At 40.6% G+C, this 26,899-nt stretch overlaps 1 protein-coding gene across 1 annotated transcript; it reads right to left on the bottom strand.

The window, feature by feature from the left end:
* Positions 1 to 496: 496 nt before the first annotated feature.
* Positions 497 to 20,902, bottom strand: DNAJC25 (DnaJ heat shock protein family (Hsp40) member C25). Its single transcript, XM_068973673.1, has 4 exons — positions 20,528 to 20,902; positions 7,589 to 7,741; positions 4,976 to 5,446; positions 497 to 3,578 (listed from the first exon to the last, which is right to left on the bottom strand). The coding sequence occupies exons 1-4, from the start codon at positions 20,858 to 20,860 to the stop codon at positions 3,456 to 3,458; spliced, it is 1,080 nt and encodes a 359-aa protein (XP_068829774.1). The 5' UTR covers positions 20,861 to 20,902; the 3' UTR covers positions 497 to 3,455.
* Between the last annotated feature and the right edge of the window lie 5,997 nt (positions 20,903 to 26,899).

The raw sequence follows: 26,899 nt of genomic DNA, 5'->3' as shown, positions 1-26,899 counted from the left end.
CCCATCCTAAACTTGATCTTAGCCAAAAGGCCAAGAAGCAAAACTTTGATCTGGCTGCAAAGCCTGAACCATGTGACTGCATTCTGCTCACTCGTCTTGAGGTCACAAAAAAAGACAGTGAAATGGGAGGAAGTTTCTTCATCCCCTAATAAAGTTGGAGTGGAGTCTGTAAGAAATCCCATATGTCTCTGACCTAAAGTCATGTGACCCATTCATTATATACACAACTGTCAAGGATACTCTGATCCTTTAAGAAGCTGATTAAGTTTATGACAAATTATGTAGGCTTTTTACTTAAATAATGTGTAACATTTCTCAATTGCAAGCCATCTAATCTACTTAAGACCCTAAACCTATGTAAATTGTAAGGCTTATAGAGTAAGTCCTAATTCCCTAAAAAGATCCCCTCATTTCACAGATGAGGAAACCAGAAAAGTTAATTTCTTTAGCAAATTTTATTTAGTTATTAAGGTTCAGATTTGGCCTTAGTACATATTTAAATGTGAAGAGTATCACATTTTGTAAATAAAATTATAATTCATCCATACACAACTATTTTATATAGGTATCAACATTTACCTGCCTCAAGGGCACAATTATAACTCCAGAGACCATGTCCAATACAAAGTCTTTTAAGTAGCTAGACCTATTCATACTAATGTCTAATAAAAGCCATTTCTCTTTAATTTCCACAGAACTTTCAGTTTGGGGCTAATTCACTGGTTTAGAACATTAGCAGAACGTAAGCTTAGCAGTTGGCTTCCACTCAAGGAAAATATTTCCAAGGCATGGGTGTAAAAAGTTTACTGCCCTTTCAGTCCAAAAAATAATCTCAAAGGAAATAAACTACAATTTTCTAAACATACATTCAATAGTACTAAAATAGTTGTCAATTCTGTAAACTGAACTATTTTTTCATGTAATATTTTAAATTTCTATATACCACTTGTAGTGTTTAAAATTCTAGGCATGGTCCCTACTTGATAGATGTGTTATGAAACTGCAACCTACAATTTGTAGAACTTGGGGAATTCATAAAGAAATTAGACCAATGAAGAAAGGATCAGTTTTGGAATCTGCTATGAGGATATTTGATGTGAATGTAACTCTAAAGGTAGTTTTAGCACAGACCTCAATTACATTAAGTGATAATAAACAGAAACCAATAAGCAACTATGCTCTGTAAACTCCTGAATTCCAAGTAAAAAGGAAATGGTGATAGCTCTAAAATGAAGCTCAAGAAAGATTTTCTAACTATAGTGGGATTCTGGGATCCCCTACTCAAGATTCTTCTCCAGATGTTTCTAAAATGGAGAAGCTGTTGGGTTTTTGGTGGGGATGGGCAGTGTAAGAAGACAGTAAAGATACCCAGGATACTTGAATGACACTTGGGATACAACTAATTGCCCTTCCTTTCCTCCAGGGTTTTGCAGCATAGAGAAGAATCACAGTCCTGTGAAGGAGAGTCCCTTCCTCTTACCCATGCAATGGCCATGATTCCAAAAGACAGACCAAACTTTTACCAAGTAAGCAGGTTGCCAGGAACAATTCCAGAAATGAGATTCCTATATAAAGACCAAAAAAAAAACAGCAATCTAGCATATATATGCAAAATAATATCCAAAGATACACTGTTTTCATCAGTCAACCTTTATGAATGCTAACACATTCAGTCCTTTCATTTTTCCTTATCACTAGGTTTAAAAAAAAATACAGTTAATCATTAACTTATTTGAAGTTTTAACAGAAGGGCAAGTACCTAGATTTCTTTCTGGTCTTCGTAACATATGGTACACACTTTCATTCTTGGATAATACTGTTGTGTGTCAAATGTATGATAACACGTTCACTGAAACAGGGATTACTGACTCTATAGACCAACTGCAGCACCTTTAAAAGGCATTTATCTATGGTTAAGAGTTGAGCATTTGGGGTTTGAAACACAGCTTCCTATAATTTAGGGCTGTGACTTCTCCACCCTCCCAAAAAAGATGGATGCATAAAACACTTTCGTCTGAAGTCTACAAAAATATAAATATAATTTCAGAGCTGCAAAAGGACCTTAGTGATAATCTAGCCAGACTGCTCCCCTAATTTTCTAATGAGGTAATTGAGGCCCTCACTCACAGAAATAAATAATCCACCTCAGGTCTTTTGCTATGTTAACAAGTGCGGTGAACTTTCCCCTCCTGCGTCTTTGTATGTGTCAGATATTTGGTCTGAGCTCTTGAAAGGATTAGTTTCCTTTGAGGAGAAACTGATTCTGCCTATCTACTATGCTATACTTTTATCTTAAACAATACAAAAGCAGTATGTTAATCTTTGACTTAAAATGGCATATCAACAAACCTGGGATATACTGCAACCATTTTATTAATATGATGGGCTGGGGTATATCTTTTAACAGGAGTACTGACCGACTGCCATGAATGTATTTCCATACTCTGCTCCTGTATCATACCCAATTCAGTCAAATAATGTGTGAATTACTGTCACCTCCACACGTATAAAACGTTTACATTTCATTGTCTGATAGAACAGCACACACCCATGCACCTCTTCTTTCTGGTTTAAATTCATGTAAAGATGCTCACACAAAATGGATTTTTCACTAATCAAGGACTTCATAATATATGAACTTTTCATTACACTACTTCCGCTCTGTCTGTTTTCTTTCTTTTAATTGAAGGGGGGATTAAGAAAGCAATGCTGTGGTACAAAAAGACCTTCTTACAAGGTCCTCTTCTGGAGAAATGTTTGCGAACACAGTTATAGTCTTATAATGACTGTAATCAAGACCATCCCACAAGGACAGGAAGGTACATTCACTCTCCTGGAGAGTTTCTGATCTTATTAACAATATTATGACTGGGGGGAGATAGTATAAAGACAGCCCAGCAGAAGACTCTCCCAGAGAGATATTTTGAACTTATTTCAATCCTATAATGACTGTCATGAAGATGATGTGATAATTGAATTCGTTTTGCTGAAGAAGTTTGTGTCTAGAAAGACACGCTCAATAATGTTATTAAATGCTGTTATAATTACGTTCTGTGAAACTATCAGAGGTCACAAAAGCAGAAAAATGTATCACTGTAACAAAGAATAAAGAAACACTTTTGAAGAATAAACACTTAACACGTAGTATTTTTAAATGGTATCTAATAAATTTTCATGTCAAATTTTTAACTAAAGATATAAAACTTTTAAATGGCAACTAATAAATCTTCATGTCAAGTCTTTTGACAAAATCCACAAATCGATTATAAAAACTGAACAATCATAAATGTCTTATGTATAAAGTTTGAAGGGAAAATTTAAATGTCTACATTATTCTGTTTAATTCTTGAGGAATTTTAGTTGCTGCTGAGGTGCAGTCGATACACTGCTAAAATAATTCAGTTATGAAAATGGTATCACAGTTAAGGTTTGGCATAGCAGCATCCCAGCAGTCTTCAGTCATCCACAAATGTCAGCCGTCCAGGCCCTTCATTCTTCATCCATCTCCTGTATCTTTTCCATCTAGGGTCATTTGCCAGTCTTTTCTTTAGTTCCTCTTCTTGCTCTTGTTTGTAGACCTATAAGTATAAATAACATGAACTGACTTGACATCCAAAGAGAAATGTTTTCATTAGCTTTATGGCAGGTTTCCCTGATGCTGGGAACGGTTGAGGGCAAAAGGAGAAGAGGGCGGCAGGGGATGAGAAGGCTGGATAGCATCACTGACTCAATGGACATGAACTTGGGCAAACTCCGGGAGATGGTGAATGACAGGGAGGCCTGGTGTGCTGCAGTCCATGGGGTGCAAAGAGTTGGACACAACAACTGAACAAGGACAGCATGTTTATATGTTTCAAATATAATTTTAGGTAAAAGTTTCCAATGAATGTATTGGTTTGTCTTCTGAAGACCATGCACCAAAAAATACTAAGCAATTAAGCACTTTAACATTCAGTATTAAATTAAAAAATAAAAAAAGAACAACTCATGTAAGAACTAGTGTTTTTTTCTACTGATTTCTATAACCTGGAAATGTATTCTTTTCTTCCTTGAAATTATATGTAAGGTGAGTTTAAAGGGTTTAAACATTTCTTCTCTACAACTAACATCCAATATTAAAGAATCAACACAAATTTTCTTAACATGGCACTCAGTAAATTTAACAGATAACTTTAAGTATATGTTGATCCTAACCAAGGAACAAAGTGACCTTAAAATACTTCTGTCTCCAAACTGAACTTACAACTTCTTTTATCTTCAAAGATAATTATTGGTTTTTCAAAATATTTTTAAAGTTCCCAAAGAAGGTTAAATAAACCACAGAGGTTAAAAACAAAGAATATCTTTCATTTCTATAATCTTTAGTGGATGTCAATTAAAGTTAAATGGACAAGTTTTCATAACCAATTTCACAGCCATATCAAATTTTAGAAAGATATTACATTACTTCCAAATTTCAGGAAGTAATGCCTAAGATAATTTCACATAATACCATAATTCAGCCCAGGATAGCACTCCATGACAGTTTATTGTATAGAGGGCTGCTTACACTACTTAAAAGTGAAAACGTTTCATATATTGATTGGGTCAGCCATAAAATTAGTTCAGGTTTTCCATATGATGTTACGATCAACGTTTAGTTAGTGCAATTAACAGAAAATGGTGACATCCTTGCAAACATACATTCTATCCCAGTGCGATTTAACATAACAAATTAGACCATTCTTTAAATGTTTAGCATTAGTAAATTAAAGTATTTGAAGTTCATCTTTTAAAAGGACAAATTTACAGGTTAAAAACTCACTAGTTTTACTGTCTAGTTATATTGTTATAACTACTGGTTATATTGTCAACAAAAGATCTTTATCCATATTGAACTCTTCAATTTCAGAAATTAGAGCACACTTCTGTGATCCTTTAGTTTTAAGTTGGTAAGGAAGATAACAGTAAAAATCACAGCAGAGTCATTACTCACCTCATAATTTTCCTTTATCCAGAGCTCCCGTTTAAGAAAAGTCTCTTTCTGATGATCTTCTAGACTATCAAACTGAGACTTTGACATCTTCATAGATTTACGTATGATATACAGTCTTTCTTCTTCCCCGTATTCTTTGCCTTTGATGTTAAAATTATAGATCCATCGGCAATACCACACTATATACGAGCACAGGTGAAAAGGAGCTAAGAGAATCTGAAACAGGAGAAGGTCACGTATCTGGGGCTTCTGATAGCCTCCCTTTATATCTATTTTACTTTTTATAATGTTCTTTATGATGCTCTCCTCCTCGTCACGGACTTCCTCTTTGGACTTTTTGTTTCTACCCTTCTCTTTGGCTTTTCTCAGTAACCCCTGCTGCTTGGCGATCTCCATGGCTTGGATACGGTACTTGGGCACCGTGGCCAGGTAGCTGATCGTCTTGTCATAGCTATTCCACCAGCTGAAAAACTAGAATGTTTAACAAAGAAAAACGGGTCACTTTTATTACCAAAATTCATCTTGGTGAACACAATCCTGCCCGCAAAAAACCCATTTTGATTAAAAACAGGAACGTCAAAGATCTTACTCTGTAGGTTAAAGATACAGTTGAATAATAGCTGTGTGGACATGGGAATCTTCAGGACTGACAAGTCAGATAAGTCATCAGCTGAGCCAAAAAGCCACTGATTCTCCACAGGAGACACCCAAGATCAGAGGATGGCTCAGGGGAATCACACTGTACCTGTTAATCCCACATCTTTGACTCCTCCTTAGATCGCAGTTAAGAAATCTCTCTTCTTTCTTTAAAGTTGTAATCTATTTACTGGAGGAGTCAAAAGGCAAAACGACGTGGTAAGGAGTTTCTTTCAAACAATCACAGGGTATAGACTCAGGCAATGATATTTATCTATTTCCTAAACCATCTGTACATACCACAGTAATGTTCATCATATTATGAACTGAAAGATTCAAGTATGTTTGAATCTTTACTTATTTGGGCAGGAAAACATTAAATTATTTCTTAAATATATTCAACCACAAAGGATTTTATTATCAGAAAAAGTCCTACTCCTCATATAGTACCTCCACACATTTCAGCTATTTTACTGAATAAATACAGCAATTATACCAGTATCCTAAAATATTATAGAAGCAATCTATTAATAGCAAAAAAAAAGTGATTAGAGTATTATGTTATCTAAAACAGAAAAGTAAAATTGCCCTTCCTCTCCCTGTTGAAAAGGCAATACTACAAAAGCTGAAACATTTAAAATATACAATCTTGGTTTCAGTAGGAATTCTTTTGTCATAGAAATTGAATTTCATTTCTGGGAATTATGGAGAAGTAATTTTGAAACTAGCAAACTGCTTCATTCCAGTCACATTTTTTTTTCCCCCTCTAGAGGAGGATATGATAGGTATGGTTAGTTTAGGAATTATAGTAGGGAAAACTCATTTCAGGCTGAACTTATATTTCTGTGATATATTAAAACAACATAAAATTACTATAGCACTGTTACTCTATTTCAGGGGTTTTTAAACTGGAGCAGTAGTGCCCTTAGCTGTCATGTGGCAATGTGTGAGATTTTTCTTTGTTACAATGGTGGCAAGCACTACACCCCTGGCATTTGGTAGGCAGATGCCAGGACTTGTTAGGCCGTATTAAGGAATTTGGATTTTTCCCCAAGTTTAATGGGAAATCATTGAAAAGTCCTCTGAAAGTACAGTTTGGTCCTTGAACCAACACGAGGGGACCCCATCCTCTGCAAAATCTGCATGTAACTCATAGTTGGCCCTCCATAGGTGCCAACTGTACACAGACATGGTTCCTCCCTATCCTCCAATTCAACCAACCTCAACTGTGTGGTACTGTAACACAGGACCGCAACTGGTGAAAAGAATCCAAGTATAAGTGGACCCAGTATAATTCAAACCCACGCTGTTCAAGGGTCACCAGTAAATCATATGGATCTAGTTGACATTCACTCTGGCTGTTATATGGAAAATATAGAGCGGGCAATGCAAGGAGATCCAACCAGTCCATTCTGAAGGAGATCAGCCCTGGGATTTCTTTGGAAGGAATGATGCTAAAGCTGAAACTCCAGTACTTTGGCCACCTCATGCGAACAGTTGACTCATTGGAAAAGACTCTGGTGCTGGGAGGGATTGGGGGCAGGAGGAGAAGGGGACGACTGAGGATGAGATGGCTGGATGGCATCACTGACTCGATGGACGTGAGTCTGAGTGAACTCCAGGAGTTGGTGATGGACAGGGAGGCCTGGCGTGCTGCAGTTCATGGGGTCGCAAAGAGTCGGACACGACTGAGTGACTGAACTGAACTGAACTGAACTGAATGAGGAAGAGATCTGGGTTTTTTGTTTGGTAATTAGTTTCAGTAGTTATATAATGACATGCACAATTTCTTAGATTTCCTGCCATCAAAGATTCCAATACTATCAACTGATTAAATATTTTTCTAACATAAAAAATTAATCTGAAATGGAAGTGAAACTGCACAAAAGCATACTTCTAGTTCAGTTTTAATGACCAGCACTAGGCAATGTGCACTCCTTCACACGCACATGGATACACACATCCATCAATACACACCTGAAATACTGAAATGGCGCACACGCTGACCAAAACCACAACTCTCACGTCCACTTTGGGGGCTAAGCGCCTGCTGTAGTAGTGGTAGTAGTGCCTGTAGTACTCCTCTGGGTGATCCAGCATGTAATCATAATCTTTTCGAGTTTCTTCATCCTATAAAGTAAAAATAACAAGACACCCAGTCTCATATGACAGCTCATTAAGTGGCCTTAGTTAATAATCTGTTGAAGTCAAACCTAGAATTTTAGAATTATATAGTCAATCTGAGTAAAAGGACAAATTGTCCAAAAAATTTTCCATAATTCCTCAAAGGCACACACAAATTTGTTTCCAGAACTTTAATATTAGGTATAAAGCAAAATTTAGATTTTTCCTCAAATTCTTGAGTACGATTAGGCCTCCTGGAAAAAATAAAAACACTTCAATAGCAATGAACTATGCTTATTATAGCCAGTGCTGTGGTGCTAATAAGGATATAGATTTGTTCTTATACTTTAAGAGCATGCTGACACCTACTCTCAGTCACTGTTGATAGAAAACAGAATGTTTATTTCTGTTGTATATATTCACAATCATTTCCCAGCCTTGTATAGGAGGTTTTCTTCTGAAAGACTAAGATAACAAAAAAACGGACAAAACCAGTCTATGCCCTCAAAACTGAATTATGTTCATCTCAAGGAAACACTGAAACATTGATGGAGTAGAATGGTCAAAATCTACCTCTGCGACTTTAGGCAAAAATTTTAGCCTCTCTGAGCCTCACTCTTCTCCACTTGTAAAACAGAGATATTAATAGCTCCCCTACTAATTTTACAGGGCTGTTTTGGATATCAAATGACATATATCATACAAAAACATGTTAAAAATATGTACTCCTTTACTATCATAACACGTTTTCACAGCCCAGTTCATAAAGTAATATATAGCTCTTTCTTAATTGTGTAAACATGCTGAAAAAATTATAGCCTTCTGAAATGCTGCTCAAATGTTTACAAATAAACATTTTTTAAAACCTTCTGTAATTTTAATCAGTTTCTAACGGGTACATATGCCAATCTTTTACTGAGTTACATAGGTTAAAAAGCTATTAAATTATGATTTGCTTTTTTTTAATCCCACAAAAACCTGTTTTTCAGCTTGTCTTGTTTCCAGAAAAAATGTTAAACACTAAAGCCACAGCAAATTCTTTTATCTGTAACTGAGTACAACAGAAACCATTATGAAAACAAAAATCTTTTTTAAACCTAGAGGATTTCTATGATAAATTAATTATTCAACATTCATAAAGCTGCAGATTATTAGCAAAACCATTTCAAAATCTACGTTTAGTTCTTTGTAACCACAGAGGCGCTTGGATCTGTTCAAGGCCTCCTCCTGAGTCCTCCAATATGCAGTTTCTTAGATTTAAAATAAAAAGTTTGCTAATGACAAAATCTTTCCTGTACCCATTAAAATCATTATATATTTCCTATGAAGAATTCTGAATCTGGAAAAAAAAGAAAAGAATTCTGAATTTGAATGAGCACACTCTCGGTAACAGTTCTTACATTCATTACATTCAAAATATTTTTTATCTCTGACTAGAATTTGAAGCTAGATGAACTAGTATCTAGTATAATTAAATGTAAATATATTTAAAGTCTATTCCATGGCACTATATGGAGAGCCGATATGAGAATCGTCTGTTATATAAGGAAAGCTGAGCTCAGTGAATTTTCAAATTCACTTCTTGAACATTCTCTTTCATCAGAAAAGATTTTCTCAGGGGTTCCCTGGTGGCCTAGTGATCCTATGCCAGGCTTTCACTGCGACCGCCCAGGTTCAATCCCTTGTCAGGGAACTGAGACCCTGCGAGCCGCACACCACACGCCTCAACTGTCAGTCCATTATTCCTCTGTAAGCCATCACCATATTCTAGAGCTTCTAACCCAAAGAGGGTAAAACGTTACAGGTCATACAGATAGCTCTGAAGACCAAAGCCTATCTGATGTACCTCATTTTGAGTACTTCAGGACACCTTTTGAGAATTTTTCCATCCTCCCTCCTGTTTTTTTGCTTTTTGGACTAATTTTATAGGTATGCTGTTTCTGGCCTGAAATTATTGCCTTTTAAACTCAGCCTCCCAGCCTTGGCAGATGCTTTTTGAAATGTATTTGTTCAAACATGATTCTTCTCCTTGCTCCAACTAGGTGAAAAGTTCTGAAACTAACTGTCCCCGAGGTGAGGCTCCTACAGTCCTCCAGCATCCTTATCTCGGCAGAGCCCTCAGCCGGGTCTGACTGTCTGCACTCCCCCTGGCTGCAGCATCCAGCGAGATCTGAGTGCCACTGAAATGCGCTCTGTGGACACCTTGCGTCTGGTGGCTATGCTCTTTTCTCTGTTCTCTTATCTTAGTAAAGGTCATAATCCATGGGATGCAGATATCCTTCTTTAAGCATTTCACCCGTGTCTTACCCCTGAGTCACTATCTTCTCACTGGTCCCTAGATCTGTGACTTCATCAAGCCCAGAGCTTCATTAACAGGATGGTCATCTAATGCTCCAGCACCAGCAACTTCAAAATTTATACCTTATGTCTGGCCTCTCTACTGTCACCAGAGCCTGTGGGGTCTATTGAGGTCCCTCTATAATGAGTCCTCAAACTACCTCATCCCTGTAAATGGTTTCAGGGTCAAGCCTGACTTCTCTTAGAATGGTTTTCTTTTCCTTGGGGCCCATAACTTCATGACCCTGTTTTGGTCATGATTAGAGACAAGAAGGCCTGCGTTCCTCTTGTTACAGCATTTATTCAGCCACAATCTTCTTTCTTTACTGGGTTTATAGCTTTCTCTCCAGAATGAAGAAAATGGATTTTAGGCTGAGCCATGCCTAATACACTTTACAAGGCTGTTTCAAGGTTGGCACAAATTGAAGAGTTAGGGAGTCTCAACAATCTAAGTCAAAGTCCTACTCTTCAGTAACCTACTAAGTTTAGAATCAACCTAATAAGAACACAGGACACCAGGAATATTAGGAAAAAAGAAAAGACAGACTGGGACCCAATTAAAGAGTTTCATGTCCATTCGTATTTTAATATCATGTATCTATTTTTTCTCCTACCCGTCTTGGGACCTAAGTAGACTCACTGTTTGTTCGTTTGTTATCTCCAGTGCTTCCCAGTGGCTAGTAAGGTAAGTTCAGTTTTCCCTGGCATGCAACAAGGCCTCCATAACTGGCCTAAATTTACCTACTTAGCAACATCTCATCACTCTCTCTTCTTTTGCCTACAGCAAACATTAAATAGCAACTTCTGGAATTTGGTGTGTTCATCTTAAGTATAACATGCTCTTTTATATCTATGTCTGAACAGATGATTCACTTTAACTCAAATGTGCTTCCCTTTTATCCAACCTCATGAGCTTCCATTAACCCTGAGGACGTAAACAATACTAGACAGATTCAGACCACTCTTACTACACTTATTACCTATTTATTATAGCACTTATCACATTGTAATCACCAGGGTTTTTTTCTTTGCCTTGAATGAAAACTTTTAGAAGGCAGGTAGGGTGATCCATTAATCTCTGAATATCCAAGGCCTAGCACAGTGCCTGGCATTCAATAAATATCATTTCAAAACTGAATGAAATTTTGTAAAGGCTCTCCCTCACTGCAGACATCTCCCCAGCAACCCAGGTCTCCACCTCACCATGAAGGTAGGATGGGTTATCACAAAAACCTGGGCTTGGCAGAAATGACTGCTTGATTTTATAGCTTATGAAGATATGCTAATATGGCTATAAGAGCTTAAACCTTAAAACAGTGTAATATCTTACCTTTCAATAAGGTAGTACTTTTTCTTTCAGCAATTTTGTGGATCTTAAAGTCCCAGGGTCAGGAGATTCCAGCTTCTTTCCAAAGCCAAAACCTTTATACTCGTTTCTTCCTCCTCTCTGTCCTGAGCCTTGACAAGCAGGGCAATAAGCTCCTTGTCTCTAATCTCTACAGGAAAAAATGGCGCTTCTGCTGATGTTCACTCCACTCCCAATCCTCTTGGGCATATGCAGGAGGACTGGAACATAACCACCAATATCTAGATCAAAAGTGAATAAGAGGAAACCCACAAGCAAAGAAAGTACTGAATCCTTCCTTCTCTTGTGAAAATGATCATTCCCCCCTCCCCAGAGGCAAAAATATATTATGTTCTTGTCCTTGAAAGAAATAATGAATTGTTTGATCTCAACAGATGTAAACTGCAATAATTTGATATTGCAACCAGTTTCATATTAAAAATTTTTGATTACACAATAGAAACCATTTAGGATGGTAAAGGCCAAGAATCAATAATATATGAAAATACAGTAATAGTTTGTTCTTAAAAATATATATATTCATCCTATTTTTGAAAGAAATTTACACACAAATGATCCTTTAAAAAAAAAAAAAACAAACACCTGATTTTTCTTCCAGACTATTACATCCTACTAAAGAGGAAGAAAGTTAACTGTTCCGAGTTTCCATTTCTCTTCCTGTTCCCTGTCCAGCAGCCACTCAGGCAACTATCCTCTTAAACATCTTTTCTCAGTCTGCATGCGCTCACAGCAACTTTCACCATTTGCGGTATCTGAGTGACACTCAGATCTGTTTTTCCTGCTCCTCTTATTTTGAGATATCTCCTGAACATTTCCTAAATGTAACATAAATATCTCAAGTTAAGCATAGTCCAGATCTGTTCCTGTGTTTCAGTTTGTTAACCATCTATTTGGTTACCTGAGCTTAAAAAAACCTTAGTTATTTTCAGCTCAGCAAATAGTTATGCAAGGCATTTAAGCCATGCGCTGAACACAAAGGGGGATAAAAAGACAAACAAAAGTCCTGGCCTCAAGGGCTCCCCCATGTACAGGAAGAATCTAGCAAGCAAGAAAAGCCGTGGACTAAGCACTGACTTCTCTGCCTGAGACCACTGGTAATAGGGTTCACAGAAGGCATGAAATGGGTGCTCAATCTTGAAAAGCAAGTAAGACGCAGCAAAATCTGTTCCAGGCAAAGGGAGCAGCAAGTGTTAAGGTACAGAAGCAGAGTGGACAGAATAGATTTGGTGGAGCTTCGGCACTCGGGAAGTTTAGGGAAGAAAGGAGGAGCAGATGCGGCCAGGAAGACAGGTTCGACAAGAACTGCAGGGGCGCGTACACGCCAGGCTCACGTGTTAGAGTGTGAACGGCCTGCGCTATCCGAACATAAAATGGCTTTCAAGTATGAGACTAACAGCACTGTAAGCGTGTATTTTTGGAGGATAACTCTGACAGTATCATAAAGAATGGAATGAGGGGAAAACAGATTTCAGAGACTAAGAAGTAGAAAAATTAGACTTCTAGTGATTAAAGGGGTACAGGAATCAATCACGTGGAGAACAGTGATGTTTCTAATTATAGTCACTCTGTGAACCGTGTTATTCTAAGAATAAAGGAAGAGGGCATCAGGCGTGGAGAAGGTGCAAGGGAAACTGGAAGATTTTGAAATGGGCCAGCTTTTCAATGCCTGGGGTCTCCAGGGATTACCTATTCCTGTAGGCGGGGCATGCTTTTATTTATTTTTGAAAAGTCTACTTTAACTTTGTAGGAAAAAAATTAACTTGTGGAAAACTGGGGGTAATGCAATAATTCTTATTCACACAAACTGTGTCCAGTAGAATTAAGAGAACTGATGACTGCCTTGTCATACTGACCAGTATTATAGGCATTTCAGCACTCCTTGTCTTGACTGGAAAGGGTGTGACACTTTTTCTCTTGGGGCTCATCTGGTAAAGAAACCGCCTGCAATGCAGGAGACCTGGGTTCCATCCCTGGGTTGGAAAGATCCCCTGGAGAAGGGAACGGCTACCCACTCCAGTATTCTGGCTTGGAGAATTCCATGGACTATTCCACGGGGTTGAAAAGAGCTGCATAAGACCGAGAGACTTTCACTTTAATATCTTATTGGTTCCTGCATTAATTAAAGAGCTAAATAAAATCTTTGACACATGTTCATTTTGTATGAGAGTCTTTTAAAATTTATGCTTTTAACAAAGATAAGAGAATTGGTTTCATGTTTGATTTTGGGTACCTGTGCTACAAATGAGAGACAATTTAAAAATATGAACCCAGAGAATGCACAAATTTCAAGACTGTCATGGATGTTGTTGAGTTTCATCAGGAAGAGCTTAGAAAATAAAAAGGAAAGAATACCCAAAGGATAAGACTCTAAGGAAATGCAATGTTTAAGGTGAAGGCAGAGGAAAAAGAAGGCCATACAGACTGAAAGAAATGGCTAGAAAGCTCAGAGCAAAGGGAGAGAATTACATCAAGGCAGTCAAGGGACAGCAGCTTAAAGAACTACTTGGTGGCCATCCGATGCCACAAATAGTTCCAAAAGGGAGAGAAGCCCTCTGATCTGAGGCTTAGCCATCACTATTCACCTTGGGAAGAACAGTTCCAGGATGTGTGCTGATGCACACGTCAGTCTGTGACAGTTTAAATGATGGGGTATAAGCAAGTAAGGACAGCCATTGGTGAAGAAAGCAGAAAAATGTGACCATAGTTTCAAGGAATGAGAGCTGAACCAGTTAAGAGATTCCCAAGTTATCAAAGAGGAATGGTGAGATTCCAGAAGACTAAGGTGGAAGTAAAATGACTTCAGTCAAGAAAAGCTTCCTGCCTTCCCCAAGCCATCCTCAATCTTGTTCCCAGAACTTTCTTTCTGAAACAAACATCAGACTTGTGTTACTTATCCCACTTTCAAACATCTGGTAACTCGCCAATACATAAAGCTCAACACACCTGAACAGTTTAAAGGGGCCACCCCAAACTACTTCCAGTCTCCTGAAACATTCTCCCTACCATGCACCTGAGAGGCTTCTAACCTAGAAACAGTAGATCCCTACAATCTCTAAAAGCACACTAAGGGTCTTTGTGCTGTGAATATCTCAAAATATTCCATTTACCTATGATAAAACTACACAAGCAAAATTAACATGTCAAGTGCTTAGTTTCTGCCTAGAATTACATCAACTAGTTTTTGTGTTATTCAAAAGCTCTGATGGGTTGTTGATAACATCATGTGTCAGGGAGTCACAGCACTAGAATTAAACACATCTGGTGTTTAATCAACCTTGGCCATAAGCAGGGAGTAACAGCTGGGAGGGATTGGGGGCCGGAGGAGAAGGGGACGACAGAGGATGAAATGGCTGGATGGCATCACTGACTCGATGGACGTGAGTCTGAGTGAACTCCAGGAGTTGGTGATGGACAGGGAGGCCTGGCTGCTGTGATTCATGGGGTCGCAAAGAGTCCGACACGACTGAGCGACTGAACTGAACTGAGTAGGTGACATTAAGGGATGAGTGAAAAGTAAACAACACTTATGGGTTTAGAGCAGAAATGGCAAATGTGGCACGAAATGTACCACATCCTTCTGGGCCAGTGGCAGAACTGTTCAACACGTCATCTTTCCCGCTAAACCCAGAAAGTGAAAGTGAAGTTGCTCAGTTGTGTCCGACTCTTAGCGACCCCGTAGACTGTAGCCTACCAGGCTCCTCCGTCCATGGGATTCTCCAGGCAAGAGTACTGGAGTGGGTTAAAGCGCCCCCATATTTATAAGTGTTACATGGAGTTGTGACAAATCAGAGTTTGTATGAAATGAAATCTATCTGCTATCAAGCTTACTTAACTTGGCTGTTTATCAGCATCACAACTGTAATACAAATTCATATCATTTCTATTATTTTTATGGATACACATTTATTATGAATGTCTGATTAAAATGTGGATCAAAGCTGAAAAAGAAAAAATAATAACACCAATTGGACAGTAATACCAGTAAGTGTGGCTAATTTTCTTCCTCCAAAACAGAGTCCCTGGGAAAAGCATAAAAGTGATGGTACATCTCACTGCTGGAACAAGCCCTGCACACTCACAACTCCATGTTTTCGTTGATTGAGAATTTTCTCTACCAGAAATGTCCCTTCACAGTCAACCGTGGTGACTGTTCTAGATCCAGATCAAAGAGGACATTCTTCTCCAGTGCCAGTGCTCCACGAAGAAATAATTGTGCCTGCTCAGTGTTGCAATATAATCTACACAACTTAAATTATATAACTTAAACAAATAATAACTGAACAATAAGCATGTGTCTCCTTACTATACTGGAAGCTTAAAGGCAGGAACTGTGCCTTTCTCATTGCTATGGTCTCCTCCTTCAGACATACGTCAGTACCGGCTAGGAGACAGGGCTGATTAAGAGAATATACAAAGGCAGAACGATAAACAGTGACATAACAGAAGTTCAGAACGCCCCTGTTGCCAAATCATTCTTAACTGCGAAAGTCCTGCCACATCAACCAGACCGATAAAGAGAAACTGAAATGTTCCTGCGACTTCCCTGCCAAGACAAGGCTGAAGCAGAAGGTACTCTCTACACATGCCTTCAACGTATCAGATAACCTGCACGCCAGCAATACCTCCAAGGCCTTTTCTGTGTTCTTCTCTTGTGATCTTACAAAATGCTATCAAACTCTACCACTGTCTACCAATGACAGGTTTTATAAGTGCATCCTTCCTTACCACCTGTTTCCTCACCTGTTCACTTCTATGCCAGCCTTCTCATTTTATCTAGCTCATCCAATTCTTGTGTAAATACAGAATTAATGTTCCCACTTTAAAACCCTGAGAAAATAATTTCTCCTTAAAAATAGAAATGTGATTTTTCTCTCACATAGGAATTTTTCATTCATACCTATCCAATTTATTTTATCTGTACCACTCTTTCAAACTACAGTTAATTTGGGGTAAAATGTCAAAGTAGGCTTCATATACCCATGTCAAAACACCAGAAGTCCACTTTCAATTGTCATCCTATCTGAATCTATCTCCAGATGGGAGCATGTATTCAACAAACTTTCATTATCTATGTGCCAGACACTGTGCTAGTTGCCGCAGATATATATGCAAAAATAAGGTTTAGTGGAGAGGGGAGATGGGCTACGCAGCATTTACAGTGCAGTGTGATAAGTGCTATATCCACATAAAAAGATCCAATGTTGACACAGTGAGAGTCTGTTTACTTAACTTCCAAAGTCCATGAGTCCCCTGAATCCCCAGTAGTCAAACACACTAAATAGTTATTTCATCATCCTAACTCATGTTATGAAACAAATATAAAGCAGCGTGTGAAATCACAATGGTTTCAAGCCCTGCTGAGATCTGGAAGTTTAAGTTATTTGAGAACATGAACTAAGCATGACTTGGTAAAAGCATCTGGCAAGTTCCCTTTGCCCTCCATTATTACCATCTTTTTTCTGTTTTTTTTTTTTTTCCATTCTGTCTATTCACAGGAAGAATCTCTGTTGCTATAAAAACAATGACCAATTGTGATAATATCTCCTTGTCTGACCAACTACATTTAAATCACATTAGTATCACTTTTTTAAACAATCTTCATCTAAAACAACTCTCTCAAAGAGGTGTTTATTCAACCAAAACTAACTTCAGAGTCATAAACCCACTATACCTTACACAAATATAATTCTCATTTTGGTGAGTCAGAGATGCTTGGTTGTTACAAGTTTTAATGGAACACCACTGTAAGGTTACAGTGAGGATATAATATAGCTTCTTATTTATGTTCAAAAAAAATTAAGAGGCTTGAACACACCAAGAATTAGAAATTAGGGAGGTTATCAAAAAATTATGGGGGAGAGGAAAAAAAAAGGCTCCTGGCTCCAGTGAATTTACAACTGAGTAATTTTGGATTTCACAAAAGAAACAATTTCTGTCACATACTATTCCAGAGATGGAATCTACCTGAGCATTCTACAAAGGAAATACAGAATCAACTTTTCCCGCTATATGCCGGCAATAACTGAACATGGCTGTGAAGGAGAACACAGTCTTCCGAAGGCCCTACCAAGATCCTCCCTCCTTTTCCACGCTCACAGGGTTTACTGCTAGTCTTTATGGAGAAATATATAGTGCGTATCAGAAAGAGCAAATAGAAAGGAAAAGTGGTCCCAAGTCAGCAGTGCTGCCCCCATGAGGTGATATATGGAATTCCAGGCAGGTGTCTGTGGTTATCTTTATTCCAGAGCCTCTGAACTCATCAACTTCTCCCACTGTTTTGTCTGACCTACTCAAAGTAAAAGACAGATGGACCTCTTAGCCCTCCTTCCAGGCTGTGAATATAATCCAGGTGCAACATATAACAGATTAACAGTGGCTGACACATAACAGATATCAGATATAACAGATGTAACAGCGGTTACACCTCTGTTGCCTCGGGCTTCCCAGGCAGCGCAGTGGTCAAGAATCCGCCTGCCAATGCAGGAGAACCGGGTTCAATCCCTGGGCCCGGAAGATCCCCTTGAGTAGGAAATGGCAACCCACTCCAGTATTCTTGCCTGGGAAATTCCATGGATACAGGAGCCTGGTGGGCTACAGTTCATGGGGTCACAAAGAGTCGGACACGACTGAACATGCATGTCGTACCACACACTGTTGCCTAGAGGGGATGACCCCAGTTGATCAGATCACTGCATACTCCAGAAATTGTAGCTTCTGACAACTTTCTCACAATTCTCTGTTATGACAGCAATAAAATCAGACCACCCTATTTGTTTTTAATACCTGCTTGCACACACAGCAAGACAAAGTCCTCTTCCTTATTCCAGGAGAGGGCATCTGCAATGAAGTTTTTTTTTATTTTAAAGTTTCTGGAGGTGTTCCAGTTGCAAGTGGAATCCATATCTATCTCTATAAAATTAACATGGAAGTTTTCACAGAGCTCAGCAAGGGTCCGAACTAAGTCCAGACAGCCCTTTTCTCTCACAGTAATTTCCGTTCTCCTGAGTAATAATGAGTAGGGTTGGGGAAACTATAGAACACTCTCTCACTCACTCCAGCACCACAATTCTAATTCTAGTTCCCTGTTTGGAGGCATCTGCAGCTACCACAAGCCTGTCCCAATCAAGAGGAACAGTGCACCTTTCTCCAGACATTACTCCTTTTTAACTGCCTCAACGTTCCTTGTTCTTGAGTGGACAAATTATTTCCTCGAGCTCTTCATCAGCTGGCGAATCAGTGCTAAACTTGCAGAAACACTGAGAGGCAACCGTGACACAGCCACCAGCTCAGCCCCTGCATTGGTCGCTTCGAGGAAACAGCAAGAACAGTCAAGAGTCCTGCGAGCTCCCCCACCCCCACCCCCCGGCCAGATTTTCTGTACCGTCTCTATCTCTTGGCGTTTGTTTTCAAAGTTGTTAACATTACGCTCACCCTTTTCACACCAAATCTACTCATCTCCAACCCCAGCAGAAGGCGAGAGTTGCCAGTGTTTCTGCTGCCTCTCTTCCGGAGGTTCTTCACCTGCCCAGTGCTCTCTTCTCTGCTACGAGGGCTTTGGAGGCGCAGTGGCAGGCGCTCTGGCTGCTTGTTGGACCGCTCTCTTTCCTCACTGAAGAAAACAGACTGGAGTTTCAGGTGCCGGGCTGCCTTGGATGAAAAATTTCCCCATCTTTCGGCAGTCTTTCCTTACTCACTCTTTAACCTAAATAATAGACAACCAAGCCCTCTTGGTTGCCTGTGGCCACAGCACTTTCTCAAACTCCCACCCATTCCTCAGGTAACTGCCAGTGAAAACTGCAATCTCACCAATGCTGGTACAAATTTGGTGCATTTTATGGCTCTATATTATCTGAACTGCTCTGGAAAGCAAGCCATAAACTCCTTGACTCAGAATTTTCAGCCCTAGAAATCTTATCTGGAAAGATAATTCACAGTTGAATTATACTATCCCCACTCAAAGTAGTTGTTAAAAGCAGACCATACAACAACATGAAAAACTGTGCCTCAAAAAGAAAGAAAAAATAGAAAAAAATACAGTATAACTGCAACTGCTGTTGTATTAGCATGAAGAGACCCCTGAAACAGTAACACACCAACTATGATTCGTACTTTGTGATTTCTTATAGTTTGCTTTTTGCTGCAGTAGAAAACAGGATCAGACTAAATCTCCCCAACCCCATAAGTGTGTTAGTCGCTCAGTCATACCCGACTCTTTGCAACCCCATGGACTGCAGCCCACCAGGCTCCTCTGTCCATGGGATTTTCCAGGCAAGGATACTGGAGTGGGTTGTCATTTCCTTCTCCAGGGGATCTTCCCAACCCAGGGATTGAACCTGGGTCTCCTGCATTGCAGGCAGATTCTTTACTGACTGAGCTAGGAGGGAAGCCCTCCCTATTTGCATAGGACTCAATAAATCCTTTGTTAAATAACTACAAAAATATTCACAAAATATTTCCTACTAGAAATTCTCAGAGTCTTGAAACTCAAGTCATTAAGCACCAAATTACATCTCCTATATAGGAGGTTTTCCATTGATCATTTAATCCTCAAAATAACCTTCTGCGCAGGTTTCATGGCCATAATCCTGCATATGAAGAAACAGGTACTCTGACATATTAAGTCACTATCCAAGGTCACATGGGGGTGTCAGAGGCAAAAGTCAAACACCTGGTGTTCTCAGTGTTTTTGCCCAAGCTGAATGTCACAATTAATACCATCCCCCGAAACCAAGTTTCTGTCATGTCAGATTGGGGCGGTCGCACTGTCATTGGAGATTTTCCAGTGTTCTATCACAGACCTCGGTAAGAATAATCACCCTGCTTTCCAAGTGTGAGCTGAAAATGCCTTTTGCATACCGAAGAAAGCCACAAAAAGTAGGGGGCTAGCTACTCCCCAAGACTGAGGGGGATCCCATCTTCGTCAATGGGCCATGTGGGCTCCCTCACTTGGGAAAGCCCGAGCATCCTAGTGATGATAGACGCGGTCGAGCAGGGCGCCGGAATCACAGGGAGCCTCGCTTCACCGGCCAGGTGACAACGGGGTCGCGCCGCGCGCTTCCCTGGCAGGTCCTCGCACCCCCCAGGCTTACCTTGAGAGTCTCGTAGGCAGTGGCCACCAGCAGGAAGGCCTCCTCGGCGCTCTGCGGCGTCCGTCCCGGGCCCTCCTCGCCAGGCTCGGGCCGGTAGCGGTCGGGGTGGTAGCGCCGGGCCAGCTGGCGGTAGGCCCGAGCGATCTCCGCCTTGCTGGCCGTGCGGCTCACGCCCAGCACTTCGTAGCAGTCCCGCGTGCCGCAGTAGAGTCCCTCCACCAGGGCTGCCGCGGGCCGCGCGAGCAGCAGCGCGAGCAGCAGGGGCGGCAGCAGCACTAACCAGCGTAGGTTGGCAGCCCCGGCTCCCCGGCTCGGAGCGAACGGGATCGCCATCCCGGCTGGGCCACGGCTCCGAGAGCCCAGCCGCACCCCGGCACTCCGCGTTGCGCCCTACTCGGCGGCCCGGGCTCAGCTCCACGTCAGCACGCGGCGCCTCGGCGCAGGCGCACCGGGCGCGGCGGCCGCAACCACTTCCTTCACGACCGTTGCTAGGGGAAAAGGACGCCTCAACAGCCCGGCCGCTTCCGGTAGTTCTGGAAATTTGTTCCTAGTCCCACAGAACTGGGTTTGTTCTCAGTCTGACAGACCTAAAGGATGTCTCTGTCTCTGAGGTGCACTTAACCAGTGTGTGCATAGCGCTCTACTGTCCCCTTCCCATGCAGTTTTTAAGGCATCACGACCTCAGCGGCTGAGGTTGGTAATCTAGCTCTCATGCGGTCTGGTTTTCAACGTCAAGATGTGTACCCAGGGTTTTAAAGCCGGGTCTCGATAACCCCATTCTGCCTTTCCAAAAGTAAACTAAACTTTTAGAGATTCTAGACGTTATCTGACTTAAAGTGCACGGCCATCTTGTTCTGGGTTTCTTAGCCTCCACACTATTGACATTTCAACTGGATAATTCTTTGCCTTTTAGAGGCTGTCCTACGCATTGTAAGAGACACACTAGATGACAGTAGTTCGGTTCAGTTCAGTTGCTCAGTCATGTCCGACTCTTTGCGACCCTGTGAATCGCAGCACGCCAGGTCTCCCTGTCCATCACCAACTCCCGGAGTTCACTCAGACTCACGTCCATCGAGTCCGTGATGCCATCCAGCCATCTCATCCTCTGTCGTCCCCTTCTCCTCCTGTCCCCAATCCCTCCCAGCATCAGGGTCTTTTCCAATGAGTCAACTCTTCTCATGTGGTGACCAAAGTACTGGAGTTTCAGCTTTAGCATCAGTCCTTCCAATGAACACCCAGGGCTGATCTCCTTTAGAATGGACTGGTTAGATCTCCTTGCAGTCCAACGGACTCTCAAGAGTCTTCTCCAACACCACAGTTCAAAAGCATCAATTCTTCAGTGCTCAGCTTTCTTCACAGTCCAACTCTCACATCCATACATAACCACTGGAAAAACCATAGCCTTGACTAGACAGAACTTTGTCGGCAAAGTAATGTCTCTGCTTTTCAATATGCTGTCTAGGTTGGTCAGAACTTTCCTTCCAAGGAGTAAGTGTCTTTTAATTTCATGGCTGCAATCACCATCTCCAGTGATTTTGGAGCCCCAAAAAATGAAGTCTGACACTGTTTCCACTGTTTCCCCATCTATTTCCCATGAAATGATGGGACCAGATGCCATGATCTTCGTTTTCTGAATGTTGAGCTTTAAGCCAACTTTTTCACTCTCCTCTTTCACTTTCATCAAGAGGGTTTTTAGTTCTTCTTCACTTTCTGTCATAAGGGTGGTGTCATCTGCATATCTGAGGTTACTGATATTTCTCCCTGCAATCTTGATTCCAGCTTGTGCTTCTTTCAGCCCAGTACCACCACCCTAATCCTGACAATCAAAAATGTATCAGTGCATGGGTGCTAAATCACTTCAGTCATGTCCAATTCTGCGACCCCATGGACTGTAGCTCTCCAGGTTCTTCTGTCCATGGGATTCTCCATGCCCTCCTCCAGGGGCTCTTTCCAACCCAGGAATCAAACCCCCCTCCTGCATTAGCAAGCAAGTTCTTTTACCACTAGCACCACCTGGGAAGCCTCGGAAATGTATCCACGTCTTCTCAAATGTGTTCTGGAGTTACAGGTGCAAGAAAAAATACAGGTCGTTCAGTTAAATTTGAATTTCAGATAAACATTTTTAGCATAATAATGTCCCATATATTACATGGGACTGTATAGCAGCATGAAGAACTTTATCTCAACAAAGTTGTTTGTATCATTCATTCAGTAAATATCCCTTGAGTCTTTACTATGAACTAGGAGAAGGCAATGGCACCCATTCCGGTACTCTTACCTGGAAAATCCCATGGATGGAAGAGCCTGGTGGGCTGCAGTTCATGGGGTCGCTAAGAGTTGGACATGACTGAGCGACTTCACTTTCACTTTTCACTTTCATGCATTGGAGAAGAAAATGGCAACCCACTCCAGTACACTTGCCTGGAAAATCCCATGGACGGAGGAGCCTGGTGGGCTGCTGTCTATGGGGTCGCACAGAGTCAGACACGACTGAAGTGACTTAGCAGTAGCAGTAGCAGGTACTGTTGTAAGCTCTGGGGACATAGTAGTGAGAAAAGAAGACAAGGTTCTTGATCTTATGAAGCATATATTCTGGTGGAGGATAACAGGCAATAAACAAGCAAATAAATAAATTTTAAGATACAATAGGTTATTTTAAGAAAAGGAAACAAGGTAAAGATAGATATATCCTCTAACATAGAACATATACTATATATGTGTATATGTATATTATATTCATATATATGTATTTTATATATATATACACATATGAAAGAGAGAGAGAAGTAATGGAAACATATAGGAAAGCTGTCTACCTTAAAATTATTAGAATCAAGACAAGTGCTAGTTCAGGTCAATTATTCCAGGAGGAATTAACATCTAAACTGACTCTATTTTTAAAAATTAAATTTATTTCTTTTTAATTGAAGGATAATTGCTTTACAGTATTGTGTTGGTTTCTGCCAAACATCAACGTGAATCAGCCATGGGTATACCAATATCAGTTAGAGACATAGGTATATGAGTCATACCCTATGTCAATTATTCCAGAAGGAATTAACATCAAAACTGACTCTAAAGGACAAATAGGAACTTTCCCTGGCAGTCCAGTGGTTAAGACTCCTCACTTCCACTGCTGGGGGTGCAGATTCAATCCCTGGTCAGGGAAGTAAAATGCCACATGCCGCTCAGTCCAAAAAAAAAAAAAAAAGAGAGAGAGAGAGCGAGAGAGAAAGATACTCACAGCCTTCATGTGTTGTGTACCACAAAAATACTCCATGATATTTTCTCCAAATAAAAATTGGCAACATATGAAAAGGCTAGTATATCACTACTGAATGGAGTTATTTTCAGAAATACAAGTCAGGCTTAAAATTTGAAAACTCAATCAGTGGAATTTACCATACTAAAAGAGGGGGAAAGGATACACATATAATCATCTTAATAGATGCAGGAAATTTTTAAATAAAATTCAGCACTCATTCAAGATAAAAATAAATAAATAAAGGACAAATAGAGGATAATTTGAGGGGTGGGAGTAAGGGGGAAGTTTTGGGATAAGGGAGGTGGGATGTTAAGTACCAAGCAGAAAAAAGAGACAGTCAAGAAAATAACATGAAGCTTTTCAAGAAATAAAAATCTATATGGCTGGATTAGGGGTGTAGTGGGGAATGAGGAGTGGAGGGGATGAAACTGGAGAAAGATAGATTATGAGGGGTCATTTTATTTCAGAATAAAGAAGTTGCTCTTTATCCTAAGAGCAATGTAGAGCCAGTATAGAATTTTTACTTCAAAAAAGTGGTACCTTCAAATTTGCATTCCAGAACAATTATTCTGCCTGAGAAAATGAGCTGGGAGATGTTAGGTAGACTAATGAGATAGTTATCAGTCCAAGCAAGTGATGCCGCAGGAATATTTCAAGGTGGTAGCAGCAAGGATGGACAAAGAATGGAGAAAAGTGGAGACCCATTTATGAAGAAAAAATGGGTAGTTTTTTTTTTTTTAATTCTGAAAGAGTGAAGAAGGGGAATGAGTCCTGATAAAACTCAGGTTTGGGAAACCAGGTGCCATTCCTGAAATTAGGAACACAGAAGGAAGGTAAACTTACAGTGTAAGACGATGCATTCATTTGAGACATGTTGTATTTGAGATGCCAGCCATATGCACCTCGGATCATGTTTCCATACTTGAAACATGTGATGATTCTTATTGAACCTTGTCTCCCATCAGACTCTTCAGCTATGCAGGTTTCCCAGTCTACTTTATGTGCGTTCCTCCTGTAGAAGCTCGTCGCTCAGGGTTTCCTTCCAAATGGAAGGACTTCCCATGCTGCCTGGAGATAAGGGACATTTTCTAATTACAAATTTGTTCATACAGCTGTTTCCCAACTTCACCCTCAGATTAGCATTCAAATATCTTAGCACAGCCTTCAGGATTCTGTAACAATCTATTCCATCACACACTCTGCTTCTGTTCGTACTGGTCCTTCTGCCTAAAATATCATCCGTCTCCCACTTCAAGACCTTCCCACCCCCTGTATCCTACCAGATCTAGCCTAAGCATTACCTCTATTTGGACTCTTCGGGTTATAGTCCCACAGCTGATTCTGAACTCCATGGTCAAGATAAAACTAATATAGGGAAGGCTCCCAGGTCTTTAGCCTGTGGCTGTTACGAATGTGTTGCCTCTGCCCTAGAATACAGTATGCAGAAAACTGCATGGCCCTGTTCCCAGCTGGCTGGATATTAAACCCTGCCAACAGAGGGTGCTCGAAGCACACTGCAAGGCTGGAAAAGGAAAAGAAGACCTTTTTTATTTTCTGAAAGAAAACAGATCTACGTGCAGACGTGGTGCAAACTGTGTGGTCACCACCTTGGTGATGGCTTCTGCCGTGGCTTGAATTGTGTCCTCCCCCAAAAGATATGTTCATGTCCCAACCTCTGATACCAGGGAATATGACTTTAATTGGAAATAGGGTCTTTGCAGATGTAATCAATGAAAATGAAGTCATTGAATAAGCAGTGACCTTACACGAGGAGAAAACACAGGGAAGACAGCCATGTGAAGCATGTGAAGTCACGCAGAAGCAGAAATTGGAGTTATGGGGTCACAAGACAGGGAACCCTGAGGATCAGGGTTCAACCAGCAAGAGCTGGGAGAAAGCCATGGAAGAGGCCCTCCCGCAGAAGCCCCAGAAGGAACCAAGTCGGTCACTCAGTCGCTCAGTCGTGTCCAACTCTTTGTGACCTATGGGCTGTCTTCCCTGCCCATGGAATTTTCCAGGCAAGAATATTGGGGTTAGTTGCCAGGGGATCTTCTCCACCCAGGGGCTGAAGGCGCGTCTCTTGCAATCTACTGCTTTGGCAGGCAGATCCTTTGCCACTGAGCCACCTGGGAAGCCTAGAAGGAACCAACCCTGCCGACAACTTAGTTTCAGCTCATAACCTCTAGAAGTGTGTGTACTCTTCAAAATGGATAAAGTGGTAGATTTTATATTACATTTATATACAAGAAAAAAATTTAAAGAAATAGTAAATGCAAAAGGTAGCTACTACCCTTGCACCTGAAGGGCAAGTAAATAAATAAGGACCTCAGAAACTCAGAGGAGGCTCTTGCCCCAAGTCTGAGATTTTTTTTATTGTGGTAAAGAATCTGCCTGCAATGTGGGAAACCTGGGTTCGATCCCTGGGTTGGAAAGATCCCCTGGAGAAGGGACTAGCTCCCTACTCCAGTATTCTTGCCTGGAGAATACCATACACACAGAGCCTGGCAGGTTACAGTCCATAGGGTCACAAAGAGTCAGACACGACTGAGCGACTCACACACTACTTATATACATACACTGATTCAAACAGTAACTTTTATTATGTATATTTTGAAGTGAAGTGTTAGTTGCTCAGTTGTGTCTGACTCTTTGTGACCCCATGGACTGCAGCCCGCTAGGCTCCTCTGTCCGTGGAATTCTCCAGGCAAGAATAATGGAGTGGGTAGCCAGTTCCTTCTCCAGAGGATCTACCCAAACCAAGGGATTGAACTCTGGTCTCCTACATTTCAGGTGGATTCTTTACCACCTGAACTATCAGGGAAGCTCAATGTATGTATGTATGTACTTAATATTGATGAATAATCGACATGCAATATTATATTAGTTTCAGGAATGCCATTTTAAAGTGCACACTTCAGTGGCATGAAGTAGCTTCATAGTGTTGTACAATCATCACTATAATCTAGTTCTTAGACCTCTCATCACCCCAGAAGGAAATCCTGTCCTATTAGGCATGCATCTACTAGTTATTTTGCTGTGTACCCCTTTGAGTTCTTTTTTATTCCTTTTGGTTATTAACCATGGCCAGCGCCCTCAAGGAGGGTGCC

Source organism: Capricornis sumatraensis, chromosome 6 (genome assembly GCF_032405125.1).
Source record: "Capricornis sumatraensis isolate serow.1 chromosome 6, serow.2, whole genome shotgun sequence".
NCBI lineage: Eukaryota > Metazoa > Chordata > Mammalia > Artiodactyla > Bovidae > Capricornis > Capricornis sumatraensis.
Note: the sequence above shows the minus strand (reverse complement) of the source record. Positions and strands in the feature narration are given on the sequence as shown.

Bases quoted from the DNA above. Each gene is read 5' to 3' on its own strand.
- DNAJC25 (XM_068973673.1), bottom strand. From the start codon at position 20,860: ATGGCGATCCCGTTCGCTCCGAGCCGGGGAGCCGGGGCTGCCAACCTA. The intron at 7,742-20,527 runs GTAAGCCTGGGG...TTTACTTTATAG, and splicing joins CTGCCTACGAGACTCTCAAG to GATGAAGAAACTCGAAAAGA. The intron at 3,579-4,975 runs GTGAGTAATGAC...TTATACTTATAG, and splicing joins GGATAAAGGAAAATTATGAG to GTCTACAAACAAGAGCAAGA.